Raw genomic sequence first — 14,485 nt, 5'->3', positions numbered from 1 at the left:
AGGTAATTTGTAACTTACATTGTAAAATTCATTAATAATTCATGAGGGTGCAAACCAATCCCAGCACAGTATTCAGATCACATGTACACAGCTGTAAACCCCCATACAAATCAATCAATATAATTAACTTTTGATACAAACTCCTGCTCAGCTAATTAGTATTCATTAACTTTTGATACAGATCTCTACTGATTCGCATAATAATACTTTGCATTCAATTTATTGTTTTCATTTCACAAGTAGAATAAAATATTCGCGTCCGATCTGTATGGGCGTTTACAATGGCTCGCCTATCGGCTCGCCATTGTAAACGCCCATACAGATCTCCCGCTCATATTTTATCTACTACATACAAACTACGAATATAATAACGGAAAAATACAATTGAAATGTACATGGAATGACATTTTTTTATTTCCCGTTTAGCGAAAAAGACATCACATGTGATAAGTTGGTGGGATCGCTTGAAGGGGCGCAGTGTCCTCTGAAACATGGTATCTACGTCGTTAAGGAACAAGAACTGGCTCTGCCTGATGTCAGCATTCCATCTTTCCTACTGAATGTACGTTGTGTAATTAAAATGGATTTCCTTCGATGAGAAACAGAAGGGATGAGTTAGATCATCTTTTAAGGTTCAGACTTTTCTTCAAATCAAAAACGCCAATACGATACAGCTACATAAAATTTTCAGACACCAGATACGTAAAAAGTAAACTAAAAAGATTAAGGCAGGCGTGGCTTTTAAAATGTGCTGGGGAGTGGTGGGTAGGGGGGAGAAGGGGCTGTTAGTAAGGCGCCAACAAGGAAAAAAAGAGCAGAACAGTCGAACTTTAAAAAGCAGAATTTTTTTCATGTACACTAACCAAAAGTGTAGAGTTTATTTTCTATGGGTGGTTTTTGTTAGAATTGCAAAAAACTGCTGCTCATAAAGCTAATAGGCTATAGAACAAGTGAAAAGACATGTCTTGTCCAAATTATAGGTTTGAACAAAAAAATGCAACATACTTCCTTGAAATCACAATATAAAGAATTATAGCTTATATGTGCTTATTTATCCTATAAACGCAGATAGAATTCAAGCAGGTACCATCGTTTATTTGTGAACTATAAAGGTATATGTTTTATATTTCAGGGAAATTACAAGGTTATTGGAGATCTGAGGGACAAAGAAAACAAGCAACGTATATCATGCGTGGAAGTGATGGTGGATATTACAGCTTAAAAAGGTTCTTGTAAGAAGAGAATTACAATAAACTGTTGAATGAAAGACTTTAGCCTTCTTACTTGTGCATGTGATATCTACCGACAATAGTTAGTATTCTTGGGGATGCGCACATGATGGAAATAGCTTTTATGCATGTATTCCCCTGCCCGCATTAAGTATTTAAGTTGAGAACAGCAGCCCATTTACGACTTACACCGGAAAAAAAACCATTTTGTGTGGATGGAAGGCCCAACCTTATCAAAACGTAGGCGTCTTCAGACAAAAAACTTTTAAGAATGGACAGGTCTCTTGTCTAAGGAAGAAACAGTTACAATGTCCGGTTTCATGACGACACTTGCAAAAAACAGTTTAATTTTCTTGTCCTTGTTATCCTGCAAATTTGTCGGTCAGAAATTTTTAACCAACAAAATATTGGACAAAACGTTCGATCCTTTTGCCAGGGATTTATATTATAAGGTAGCGGCAACAGGCGCGATTTTATACCCCTATTATGGCGAATTCTATCTCCTGTGAATAAATGTGTGAAAAAAAAATCGCAAGCAAGTTTCGCCCCTGTACTCGTGGCGGCACTTTGCGGTTGCCGAAAGTCCCGAGCGATAAAAGTCTCCGAATTTGACATGCAAACTGTTCCTTATCCATTTTCTTCTCTTTGAACAGTTTTCGCCCTACACACAATTAAGCGAAAAGTTGGCGCGGTTTCCAGCCCTCCTGGACTCACCAGGAATCTCCTTATTTCTACTAGCTGGTTTATACCCAGTAGGTGACCGCGGTATCCACAGTATTGACATATAGCACATTAAAGTCATGAAAAGTTCATAAAACTTTAGAATCGATATAAAGGGACTTGGTTTTTATGCGAATGCTAGTCTTTGAAAGAATGTATAGGGTAAAAAATAATAATAATAATAATAATAATAATAATAATATTTTTTTTTTTTTTTTTTTTTTTTTTTTTTTTTTTATAAAAAAAAAAAAAAAAAAAATTTTTAACTGAATTTCAGCTCAGTGGCAGGTTGTTCGTGAATTTTACGGATGGTCACGTAATGTGACCAGAGATTCCCAAAACATCTTGCAAAAAAACCGTTTGAACAATGCACAGGATAAACCTTCGACTCATACTTCATGCAAAAAAGTCGGTATCTCGAAGAGACTTTGATTTAGTTTGAAACTGGTCGTTTTTTGGTGGAGCGAATATAAGGCTTAACCTTCATTGTGGCATTTACAATCACAAGGGCCAAAAATTTTATTTTGAGTTCCCAATGTGAGGGAACGCATTTGATTGTGTTGGACCTGCAGTGACCATTATGCTAAATCCACGTAGTGGTTGTTTCCGAAAAGGCCCATAGAGTACATTGTAAAATTCCAACTGGCCGTTTTTGGTGGATCTGGAGTGAAAATAAGGATTACTCTACGTGGTGGTATTTGAAATCACAAGGGCCAAAAAACTTCATTTTGAGTTCCCCATGTAAGGGAACTCATTTGATTGTGTTGGACCTGGATTGACCATTTTCCTAAAAAAAGGCCCGAAGTGTACATAAGTTTTAAACTGGCCGTTTTGGTGGATCTGATGTGAAAATAAAGCAGAATCTAAGTGGTGGCACTTTCGCATTAAACGTCCCCATTGTACATTTTAAGTTTCAAACCGGACGTTTTTGTTGGATCTAGAGTAAAAAAATAAGGCTTACTCTACGTGGTGGAATTTAAAATCACAAGGGATAAAAATCATATTGAGTTTCCCTTGTAAAGGGACTCATCTTATCCACGTGGTGGAATTTTGCAAAAAAAATCCCCCAGTGTACATATTTAAGTGTCAAACCGGCCGTTTTTGGTGGAGCCGGAGAGAAAATAAGTCTTACTCTACGAGGCGGCGTTTCAAATCACAAGGGCCAAAAATCTTCATTTGAGTTCCCTGTGTGAGGGAACTTACTTGATTGTTTTGGACCTGGAGTGTCCAAGTGTACATATCATGTTTATTACCGGTATGTTTCTGAATCTACGTGGTGGCATTTCATCACAAGTGCCAAATGTTCCCCATGTGAGGGAACTCATTTGATTGTGTTGGACCTAGAGTAACCATTTTCCCTACAAAGACCCTTGGTGTACACTGGTCGTTTTGGTTGTTCTGAAGTGAAAATTTAAGCTGAAACTACGTGGTGGCATTTGAAATCACAAGTACCAAAAATCTTCATTTTGAGTTCCCTGTATGAGGAAACTTATGTAATTCTGCTTGACCTGGAGTGACCATAGGGCTGAATCCACGTTATGGCATTTTCCCAAAAGAGGTTCAAGGGGTACATATTATGTTTCAACCTGACCGTTTTGGTGGATCTGGAGTGAAAATAAGGGCGAATCTACGTAGCCTGCGAATACAGCCGGCTCTCATTCGCTCCCGCTACTACTTGCGAAACGCGAAGAGAGACGTCCGCAATTCGCGGCCAGAAATTCTAAACTGATATCACGAACACTGCCATTGCAAGTCAACGTAATTGAAGAAACTCGGCAGAAAACTGCAAAATTAGTTAAAACAATCAACGGTAAGCTTGAAAAGGCAATTGTAGAATTGGGTCGACGGCAAAGAAATAGTCATCATTTAGCTATATAGAATAATTAAAATTAATTGCGCTTTTAACTAAACTGGCAGTTGGCATTATACTTGAACTTTGCGTAAAATTTTATAACCTGGCTCCATTCTGTTCACGATATCGCTCACTGTTTCGATTTTCTGAGTGTCTTCTTAAATTATTGTAATAGTAATAGAGTTAATATGCTTGGGCGTAAGCATGTTTTTGGCCCTTCTCAGAACTCATTTTAGCCCTTACCTACGGCTCGGGCTAAAATGAGCCTGAGTCGGGCCAATACGCCCGCGAACATCAACTTTATTGTTATATCACGACTGTTTCCCTTCCTGATACTTCTTGTTTTAAAGCTCAAATTCGCAGAAACAAGATTAAACAGGAGATGAATGAAAACGGCTATAATCGTTAATATTTATCTTTTTTGCTAAACATTATTCTTTTCAACTTGAGGGCTTTCTCCATTCAGTATAAAAACGACAATGTTATAAGCTTTCATTGTCAACAGTTTATTGTAGAGAGTGAGAATAAAAGTTGCCTACAGCTCTGTGATCTTCTACTTTAAACTTGCTGGCTCGAAAAATAAAAAGGGACAATGCTATTTATTGCTCTGACAAAGTCCCTTTTAAAACGCGTTTTTGGAAAAGGAAAACATTAAGCGATTTCTTAGATTTCTTAAAGCCTGACAGACAAATCCTGAAATAATGTAAAATCTTCACAAAAATGTGGCGATTAGGCAAGATTTTTTTAGGTTATTGGCGGTTTTCTGAAGCCTTCTTTTAGAAAAAAAAAAAGATCATTTTTAATATACTACGGTGAAATCGTTTGTTATGTTCCCAAACAAACTGGCAAATTGTTAAAGTTTATTCACCGAAAGTAACGTGATGATCCTTAACGTAAATTTGACAAAGTAGCTGTGCTTTTGAACGTGCAATTCCCAAGCGGAATATAATCGTGGGGAATTTGAAAATAACAGTGCTCGTCCAACAACACATTATAATTAAATACGCCATGCACGTTGCAAAGCGACGCGCAACTTAGAAAGCAAAAGTACCTGATCATCCGTCCGAAATTCTTCAAACTGGACGAACGAACACGCTAAGCTAAGTTTTAGCATTAACCTTTGAAATATCGTGTTCTAGCGCTAGCTTCAAAAAATGATGAAAACAAATCAAAAGTTTTTTTTTGCAAGTTGCAATTGCATCATTTTTTCATTCTCTCAATATTTCGCGTAAAATCGTCCAATCTTATTGATTGCTAAGATTTGATGTAAATCTCCGATCTTAAAACCTTAACACCGTCAACAAATTTTAAGTGGTATCAGCCTTAAAAGGGGTGGTATTTAGTCAAGATAGCTACAACATCAATGCGGCAGGTGAGGCAGACAGGATAATAGAGCAGTTTTTAGAGCAAGAGCAAGTCGCTATTTTGTAAATTTTACGGTAAGGATTACCGTATCAAGAAATGCGTTTCAACTTTGATAACAATAGGCTTTGTTTTACAAGCGAAAAATGACCCTATATGGCCATTTTTGAACAATGGCGCAACAGCTTCAGAACACACGAGGGATTTGACGAAGTTTTCGATTAGCATACGAGCGGGAAATTTAAACGCTCATAAAGATCGAAGAAAAGACAAATTCTCCCCGGGAGGGTGATACTGGTAGCATTACATTATTGTAATTATGTTACATTATTTCAGGATTCTTCTGTCAGGCTTTAAAAATTCGAAGAAATCGCTTAAAGTTTTCTTTTTCAAATTAACAAATTGACATCAGTCTTTTATGCGTCTGTTATGTTATTGATGATAAGTACCAGTAATCACATGATTTCGAGTGCAATTTAGAATAAATAAGCACGAGTAAATTAAGCTAACAAATACGCCCGTTCTTTCTTTTTTTATTCCCTTGTCTACGCTGGCAAAAATACGTGCTCGATTTTCTTGCTGATATTTTACTCTTTCGGCGCTCCGGGGACTTTATTAAACATTTTACTTCTTATTTTTTCTTTTTGCTTTCTTTATAATTCTCTCTTCATACGGTTCCGTTGTCTTTGTCGCAACGTTATTCGCGTCGGCCGGAGCTTATTTATTATTCTTTCCTCTTTCCTTTTTGTTTTGTTTTTTTTTTTTCTTTCTCTTTCCTTGCAAACGCTGACAAAAATAAAAAAGGGGGCACGCGGTGCCACTCCGGATCTTGGTCATCGCCGCGATTTTCAGTGTGGGTCTCTATCTAAATTTATTTTCTCCTTTTCGTATAAGGAGGGTAAACTTAACTTCGAGGAAAGGGACGATCGACGGGAAAGAGATCGCGAGAGATCGAACGGACAGAAAGCAGGCGAAAGTATACCGCTGTCGAAGTAGAAAGTAGCGAGAAGCGACTAAAATACAAGAGAGGTGCCGAGGAAACAGGCAAAAAATAGCGGAAACAAGGGAACGGAGAAAAACGAGCAACGAGTGTACCTACTGCGGCCAACTGTGAGGTGAGTAAAATCTCTTTATTTTTTTTTTTCTTACTATACAAATTCATTTTAATTATATTTATTGATTTTGCTTGAATATTATTAAATTTTTAAATCTTTCTGGCGAATGTTATTTTTATCTTTAATTTTTTTTTTTTCTTTTTTTTTTTCTCTTTTTTTACTCTTGGATAGGGGAGGGGATAAACCTTTTAAAGAGGGGGTGAGGGGTAGTGTGGTATCGTGGCTGCGTCGTTGTTATTGTCGTGTGTCGCTATTTGTGTTTCGTGTGTCGATATTCATCGTATCGTGAATCGATCTTAATAATCGATTTTATCGTTTATATTCGTACATTCATCGATCATTTACTCCATGTTTTTTATTTGACTAGTTTTGATTTTATATCTCTCTTTTTATTTTTTCTATTTCAAAAATGTCAAAAACTTATAACTTAAAGTATAGGCAATAATTATTTAAAACAAACGTTTTGAGCTTATCTTATTCGCCTCCTCACACTACGCTTCGTCTAGTCTTACACTCTGGCAAATTGTCGCTTTCCTCGCTGTCTGTACATTATTTTTTAACTCTGTCTTGTGTCTAATTTTTCCTCGTCCGTTTCTAAAATAGCGATAATGCGTTCGACAGAGTGGGAGTCTGGGGTGGCCGTCCCCTTTTTACTCGGTCACAAACGAGTGTCTTTTTCGCGTGTCGCAAACATGTGTTATCTCTGGGGCTTTATTATTTTTTTTTAAAATATGTTATCCTGGTGTTGTGTGTCTCGTGCATCATGTTCGCGACATCGTGCGCTGTAAGTATATGTTCGTGCTTGTGTCGTTTCGTTTTCCACTACTTGGGAAAAACGTGCGGGGTCGAGGCGGGGTTGATTGATTTTTTCGTTGTTGCTTATTTTCGAACTTGCGACACATTCTTTTTGGATGTAAATTTGGCAGTGCGAGTGCAGTTCTTGATTTAGGGTAAAGTTGAATTTTGAAAAAAATATTGGACGGGGCGGTCGGGATGATGAAGTGGGGTCAAACAGGGAAATGGAGTGAGTTTGAGTAGCGTTGTTCGAGTCGTTCGGACGGTTTTTTTTCTGTGTTGATTCGCAGTTCGTAAAAAAATAGTCTTGCTTATTCTGTTAAAATAGGTATCGTAATTTTCTTCATTATAACTTCGTAGTGTTTTTTTTTTTTTTTTTTTGTGGCGTGACTTTTTAGGGACTATTCGGCAAGACACAGAAAGAATGTGGACAAGGACATCAAAAGAAAACAGGAAGGATTAGATATCAGCTTGATGTTTGGGTGTCTTCTGATGCCATTTTGAGATAGTACTGTAGCTGAATGGAAAGTTTATATTTTAATCGATTTAAGTGTACTTGAAAAATTCTTGATTGACCTGTCTCTTTCATCTTTTTAGATGTAACAAGGGCATTATGAAGTGATCTTTTAAGAATAATTTATGCAGCAAAACAGTAACAGCAGAAATGAATGGGAGTTAAAATGCTATTTTCTTTTTGCTGGTGAAACATTGACAAGCTAAAATTCTTTGGCCGGTTAACATGACTGTAAGTGTCCAAATATTTTGAGCCCTCGACTACAAGACTTATGTAGTTGTCTAATACTGTATATCATAAGATCTTTGGTGACCTTGGGGGAGGTAGTGGAGTTAAAAAGCAATGTAATAATTGAATTTGGATTGGTAATGCTGAAACTGGTGGTACTGTAATTTTAAGTATAGACGTTAAAATCGTGATTGCAAGCATATGCAATACCAATTTCATTCTTATGTGTTGTATGCTGCGTACAATTTATAAGAACAGCTATAATGTTAAAATAGTGAAAATCTGCAGTTAAATTCGTATCCATTAGGTACCTGCAACCAATTTGACTCATTCTTACTTTGTGAACTTCATCGATGGGCAACATGACTCAAAATGTGAAATAAAGCATACAAATTTTTAAAGAGCAGTCAAAGTATTATGCTTTTTTTTCTTCATATTTTATACAAGAAACATATTCTATTTTTTCTGCGTAATCAAGAACAAAACTGAGTTTGACAAAAAAATATTTTTCCAATTTTTTTTTTTTATTTCTGTAATGAGTAAACCCCTTAAGAGGAAGGGGACTCAAAAAGACATGTAAAAATAAAAAGGTGCTATCATCCTTTTTTTTTGGGGGGGGGGGAGGGGGGTGGGATGGGGTTACAGATGTCCCTTCTTTGCTTCAGTTAGTTTCACTCCGGTTTGCTTGTAGTTAGGTTCACCCCTGTTTGCTCGCAGTTAGCTTTATTCATCCGGTGTGCTTGGGATTAGCTTTCACTCTAGTTTGCTTGTGGTTAGCTTTCACTCCGTTTGCTTGGCATTGTTGCATATGCTGTAAACCCTTTGCTACATGTATGACCTCTGCCATTTCCATTAAATTAAAATATAGGCAAATAGTGAAAATAAAAACAAATGAATGAATGAAAAAAGAAAATTAAATATCTTATGTAGATGTATATATTTCCTATATACTCTAATGTTAAGTGTTGCTTTTCATATTGCCTATCTACCCCAATCCCCTACTCCCCCTCCTTATCTACGAAGGTTACATAATTCCCGTTTTGCAGCTATTTCCCATCCAGACTTCTGGATTTGTCGGTGGAATTAAAACGTTTTGTTGATTTTGTTTGTTCTCGGCTTATTTGGTGTTGCTGTATACGGTACTCCCATATAAGGGCTTCGGGTATGTGCTGCTCAACAGGGTATGCCTTTTGCCTCTCTCTCTGAAACAGGGTATACAATCACTCTTTTGACTGTGGAACACTATCAAGTTTAGCTTGAAAATCCGCTCCTCTCATTGGTTTTTCTCCAAGCCACAGACAAATCAAGTGGCGCTTTGTGATGTACGCTAGTGTTTTTATATCTATCTTCATATTTTTTTTTGGATATTGTCTGGAACAGGGTACCTATTTTGCACTGTTTTCTGGAACAGGGTCGCAATTGGCCGTTTTTCTCTGGAACAGGTCCAGAGTCTCGCGACTCAGTGGCACACCCCTTGAGTAATTTTAGGGAGTACCTCTTCCCCCCCCCCCCCCGGGACACGGTAAAAAAAAAGTAAGTAACAATATTAAAATTTATAAAAAAAAAAAATAAAACGAATATTATATTCTTAGCCTTAAAATTTAGGCTTGATTCAGGTTTCAATAAAGTGCAAAATAATTAACTGGGGAGCTCCGCTTTTAGGCTTGCCTAAATCTATATATTAGCATTGTCAAAGTGTTAGGCGAGTGGAAACTTTGACAATGTTATGACGAAATTTATCATCAATACAGGACAGGCGCATAAAAAACCGATGTTGATTTGTTTTTTAAAATAAAAAATCCAAAATTAATTTTAAAACGAAGGAAAGAAATATGCGAGGAAGATGCGATTGCCGTGCAGCCGCAGAATCTAAATTTCGTCGCTGTAATTCGGAGAATCACATTCATAGGCACATAAATTAAATGTTTGATAAGAATACCGCCAGAAGTACAAGAGAAACTTCGAATTGTTCAGCTAACCTTCAATCCAGTGAAGAGTGTTCACAAAATAATCCCCTAAAACGCGGTTTAGCTTCATAATTTCATTGACAGCACGCATTCACGTTCACCGCCGATTTAAGAACTTAAAAAGCTTTATCTTTAAAACTCAAAAGTTTTAACCGATAAATTTTAGATGATTTCCTCATTGAAGACTTAAAGTTTCGTGATAAAAATTCTCGCCTCATCAAGAATGCAGCGCTAAATCAATGCTGAAACGTTTGACAAAAAAGTTTTATCTTAAAACTTAAAAGTTTTAACCGATAAATTGTAGACGATTTTCTCATTGAAGACTTATAGTTTTGTGGTAAAATTCTCGCCTCATCAAGAATGCAGCGCTAAATCAGTGCTGAAACGTTTGACAAAACCTTCGCTGATTGCGTCAGCAACGAGTTGCATGCGTCTGTACTTTTATTGACAAAAAAATACCCAATCCGCGCGCGAGAATTTCTTCAGTAATTGTAAAAAACGCTTTTGTAAAAGTAACCTGTGACGCACTGAAATCGGGCCGGGGTGTTGTATAAATTAATATATTGTGGTCACGTGCGCAAGCACATACATTCATAAAATAAGAAGTCTTAAGTGTTTCATTCAGCTCTTTATTCTGTTTCTCTCTTTATCTCCTCAAGAAGCTTTATTAACCTCGAGCTTGTATGTTCACTCGAAAGTTCCCGCAAGCAATTTTTCTGTTGCTTCCTCTCTCTCTCAAAACAGCGTCTACCTGGTAGCTTCCCTGAAATATAAAACATATACCTGTTAAGATCACAAATTAAACAAGCGATGGTCGCCTGCTTGAAACAACAGGCGATTGTCTGTCTGCGTTCATATGGGTTATAGACGCGCATGAAAGTAGTAATTAAAAATCTATTTCAAAGAGGTAGGCTGCAGTTTGTGATTTTTTTACGTTTGTTGTTCGAAATTCATCTCAATATTAATATTATACTACTACTACTACTACTACTAATAATGATATGATGATGATGATGATGATAATAGTTTAATAATGAAAGTTTTTAAAAGAACTTCGAAGTTGAAGTGAATGATACCCTTGAAAATTGTTGCTGCTTTTTTAGCTCAATTGTTTTACTCAGTATTTTACTACTGTCCTGCTCCTTCTTTGTTTTATTATCACATCTTTTGGTGTTTGCATACTTTGGTTTAAGCTTTTATCTAACAGAATACAGACTACTGTATTGAATAGATTTAGCCAAGACTAAAAGCGGAGCTCCCCAGTTTACTTTGCCCTTTTTGTTTTCCGAATTAACTGACCGTTGACAGAAAAATATAGGACTTGAGCCCGTGATCCAATGCAAACCATTACTTCGTCAGTGGTAATCTTCACAAAATCATTCGACCTCGACGAGTTACATATCTGAGCCGGCGATATGGTCGTGTGTTACTAGTCAGCGGATACCTTCTTTTGACAACTGTTAATTAACCATAACATGGATATCCAAGCTGACGTTAGGCTGTATTAACCTTGACCTTAACCTATTTCTGGAGTATTGCCATACGTACGTACGTGGTCGTCCTCGCTAGGCGCACGCGTCTGCGAACCGTGCCGCTAGCCATGATGACCATGATAAACCAAAAGCATGGTTCTGGAAATTTTCTATAGGTATGGGGCTCTGCTCTGCGCTGGGAGCTCCGCTATTACTTGTTGGCTTTTTGGATTTGGAGAAAAGTCTGAACCTTAAAAGGTATTGTAACTCAGCCCCTTTAGGTCTTATAGAAGGAAATCCATTTTTGTCATATTACTTACACCCGGAAGGAAAGCTGGAAGTAAGACTCTCTGGTTCTTAGCGTTGTAGGTACCGCGCCCCGGAGGACATCCACCCTGCACCAACTTGCGGCAACTGAGGTTTGTTTGGCTAAACGGGAAAAGAAAAATAACATTTCATTAACATCTAACCGTTAATTCATCAACCCGGCAACGAAACAAGCTCATAGACTCAAAAACCGCAATTAGTTAGCATTGAAAAATCAGTGCTTCAGCTTAAAGTCAAATCCTTTCCAAGTTTGCGGAGTGAACAAAGCGAACTCGTCGCTCGTTTGCACGCCCGTCCTTCCGTCTGTCCGTTCACTCCGCTCGCTTTGAAAGAAGTCGACTGCAACGCAGGCTATCTTGACCATGAAGACGACAATTAAACTGTGAGGTGTATTTAAATATCCTGTTGTCTATTCATGAGGGAAAAACGAAAAGGAAAAGAGCAAGGAAAAAAAATCGGAACGGTTCAGCAAAAAAAAGTCCAAATTTTGACTTATGCGCATGCGCCAAGTAAAATGTTGTACATTTGTACATGGAAATTGCATCAAAAACCTACTGCAGTGTCAGAAAGTGCATTTCTAGCAAAGTTTAGAGAAATTTAGGAACGTAGAGCCAAGAAAATCAATTAACGGTTAAAAAAACCTGTTTTTGGAGAAGTTTCAGCATATTAATGGTTAAAAGTGCTCAATTGGGACTTAATTTTGCCGTAACATGTATATTCCCCAAATATACATGCTACAATGAAATATTCGTATTAAAATTATGTTTTTTGTCAGAAATTTGATCCGCTAAACGTTTCGTAGTTTAAGTATTAACAAAGTTTTAATTCGATCGTAGCTGTAAAACTTACGAGCGCCAGTTTTGCCCTCCCCTTTTCAAGGTGACAAAGAGTCTGAAGTTGGTTCCAGTTGCCCCAGATACTGTAAACCTGCCATTGAAGTTGGCTCTGGCACCAGCTCTGAGTGGGGAGGTGTTTATGAATTCGATCTTTACGGGCATTTTCCCTGTATAAGAGAGGACAAATGATATTAAACTTAGAAGCTGCTTTATGGAAGGTTTCTCTTAAAAAAATGGCTTGGGAGAAGTTTATTTCATTGATCCTTACAGGCGAATTCCCTTTATTAGAGAGGACAAATGATTTTAAACCATGAAGCTGCATGCGTTATAAACGGTGTCCAAAAAAAGCCATCTGTTTCAAGTGCGTAGCTATTACAAGTCTGATGTCGCCAGTTTTTCGTATATCAGGTAAAAACAAAAAAAAAAATTACTTTTTGATGCCTCAGAAAGAGTTTTGAAAAAAACAAATTTAGGGAATTTAAGTAATATTGTTAATTGCAAGCCGCAGTACTTTTTTTCAATATTTTAATCCATTTCCATCATCGCCATCTTTGTCCATTATGGCTTCTCTTATAGTTTCCTGTCATCGGGTGGAGTACTCTTAAGCTTCTACAAAATGTTGCTTGAGTTTCTATGTTTTAGGTATGTTTCTTAGTTCGTTGAAATCAGTCAGTCGTACCAACTGATAATTGTATGCTTTTTGGGAATGAGCGAACCGAACGAAACATCGACCATTAAAAGAAATCTTGTTTAATTGAATTGGAGGATATTTGCAAGAAGAAAACGTAAAAACGTTAAAAACAATGACCGCTGGAATTCCATCGTGCGTTTAAAGCTATATTCTAAATACATTTATGCTTCCTAGAAGTAGAAATATTTCCTTGATATAAAACAAAAATGTTCAATTGCTTACCTTTACAGTTATTCACCCGCAGAGCATCAACTGCAAAAGCGAAGATCACAAGAACGAAAATGTGTCTGAAGACCATGGTAGCTTTGTTGCGATAAAACAAAGTGAAGCATTCGCTGCATGAAGGCGGCTATTTAACCATTCCGTACGATGCACTATAAGTGAAATACAAATATGGATATATTGAATGCACGGGTAAATATTGTTCAACAGTTGTTATCTCCCACTGCACCTTCCAACTGAGAAAACGGGTAAAACACATATTTATCCTTAGGACCAAACACCAAGCCTCTGCAATCACACCTTTAAAGTATCTTTAAACGCTTTGTAAATATTATAGTGAAAACACTAGTATCATTTAGATTGAGAAACTGGGTAGGTTAGCCCTGTTAGTAAATGCTAGAAAATTGATTTTAAGGCTCATTACACTTCAAAGCTTTCTCTTTATTCCAATAGGTATCAAAAGACGTTTGTGATTATTCGTCTTTTATTATCATGCAATATACGTCTCCCTTGCCTTAGCAATTTTGCAACTCCATAACCCAATCAGAATAATGGATTCATTCCTCTTGAAAATCGAAGCCAGTTGTGGAAATACTCGCCTACGACTGGTATGGCACAGCTGTTCCGATTTAATTTCATCCAAACTTTTTAGAGAGTTTTGTGAAACGCTTGGCAAATATTTTTCATTTTCTTTAGAACCGGAAAAGCTCATTGAAAAAAATATTATTTAGCTTCTATGGAATTAAAAAGCGTCAATCAATGTGCCAAGGGCTATTTTCCAACCGCAAACAGTGTCGTTTTTTACCAACTTTTTTGCTACCCACGACTTTACCCACGACCCATGACTGTTAGCTATAGTAGGCGGCGTAGCTTGTCAACAGGCCAGCAGGCCCGACAAGCAATTTTATCGCACTTTTGATTCGTACTTTTAAAATGTGCAATAAAAAATTCAGGCTAGAGCAAATTGCAGTTTATATATGAATCGTTTTATATAAATTACATCATTTCACTCCTCCCACGGGAAAATACGAACTCACAACTCGCTCGCTCCCATTGTGTGGCTTTAAAGCTCAGTTGCTTGAGCATCGCACTGGTATTCGCAGAGGTCACGGGTTCGAATCCCGTTGAAGCCCTGAATTATTCTTAGTCTTCTTT

The 14,485-nt window shown here is 37.2% G+C and overlaps 2 protein-coding genes across 2 annotated transcripts; one reads left to right on the top strand and one right to left on the bottom strand.

Annotated features, from left to right (window-relative positions):
* Positions 1-385: 385 nt before the first annotated feature.
* On the top strand, positions 386-1,267 carry LOC144648644 (ganglioside GM2 activator-like). The gene is made up of 2 exons (XM_078508152.1): positions 386-562; positions 1,133-1,267. The coding sequence occupies exons 1-2, from the start codon at positions 401-403 to the stop codon at positions 1,220-1,222; spliced, it is 252 nt and encodes an 83-aa protein (XP_078364278.1). The 5' UTR covers positions 386-400; the 3' UTR covers positions 1,223-1,267.
* Positions 1,268-10,395: 9,128 nt separating this feature from the next.
* LOC144648636 (uncharacterized) lies at positions 10,396-13,431 on the bottom strand. Its single transcript, XM_078508145.1, has 4 exons — positions 13,331-13,431; positions 12,431-12,584; positions 11,575-11,683; positions 10,396-10,545 (listed from the first exon to the last, which is right to left on the bottom strand). Exons 1-4 carry the CDS (start codon positions 13,404-13,406, stop codon positions 10,450-10,452), a joined length of 435 nt encoding a protein of 144 aa, XP_078364271.1. The 5' UTR covers positions 13,407-13,431; the 3' UTR covers positions 10,396-10,449.
* Between the last annotated feature and the right edge of the window lie 1,054 nt (positions 13,432-14,485).

Source organism: Oculina patagonica, chromosome 1 (assembly GCF_052425735.1).
Source record: "Oculina patagonica isolate OP01 chromosome 1, crgOcupat, whole genome shotgun sequence".
Lineage (NCBI taxonomy): Eukaryota > Metazoa > Cnidaria > Anthozoa > Scleractinia > Oculinidae > Oculina > Oculina patagonica.
Note: the sequence above shows the minus strand (reverse complement) of the source record. Positions and strands in the feature narration are given on the sequence as shown.

Coding starts and splice junctions, on each gene's coding strand:
- LOC144648636 (XM_078508145.1), bottom strand. CDS start 13,406: ATGGTCTTCAGACACATTTTCGTTCTTGTGATCTTCGCTTTTGCAGTT. Junction 12,585..13,330: donor GCGGGTGAATAACTGTAAAG/GTAAGCAATTGA, acceptor TCTCTTATACAG/GGAAAATGCCCGTAAAGATC. Junction 10,546..11,574: donor TTCCAGCTTTCCTTCCGGGT/GTAAGTAATATG, acceptor TTTATATTTCAG/GGAAGCTACCAGGTAGACGC.
- LOC144648644 (XM_078508152.1), top strand. CDS start 401: ATGACATTTTTTTATTTCCCGTTTAGCGAAAAAGACATCACATGTGAT. Junction 563..1,132: donor TTCCATCTTTCCTACTGAAT/GTACGTTGTGTA, acceptor TTTATATTTCAG/GGAAATTACAAGGTTATTGG.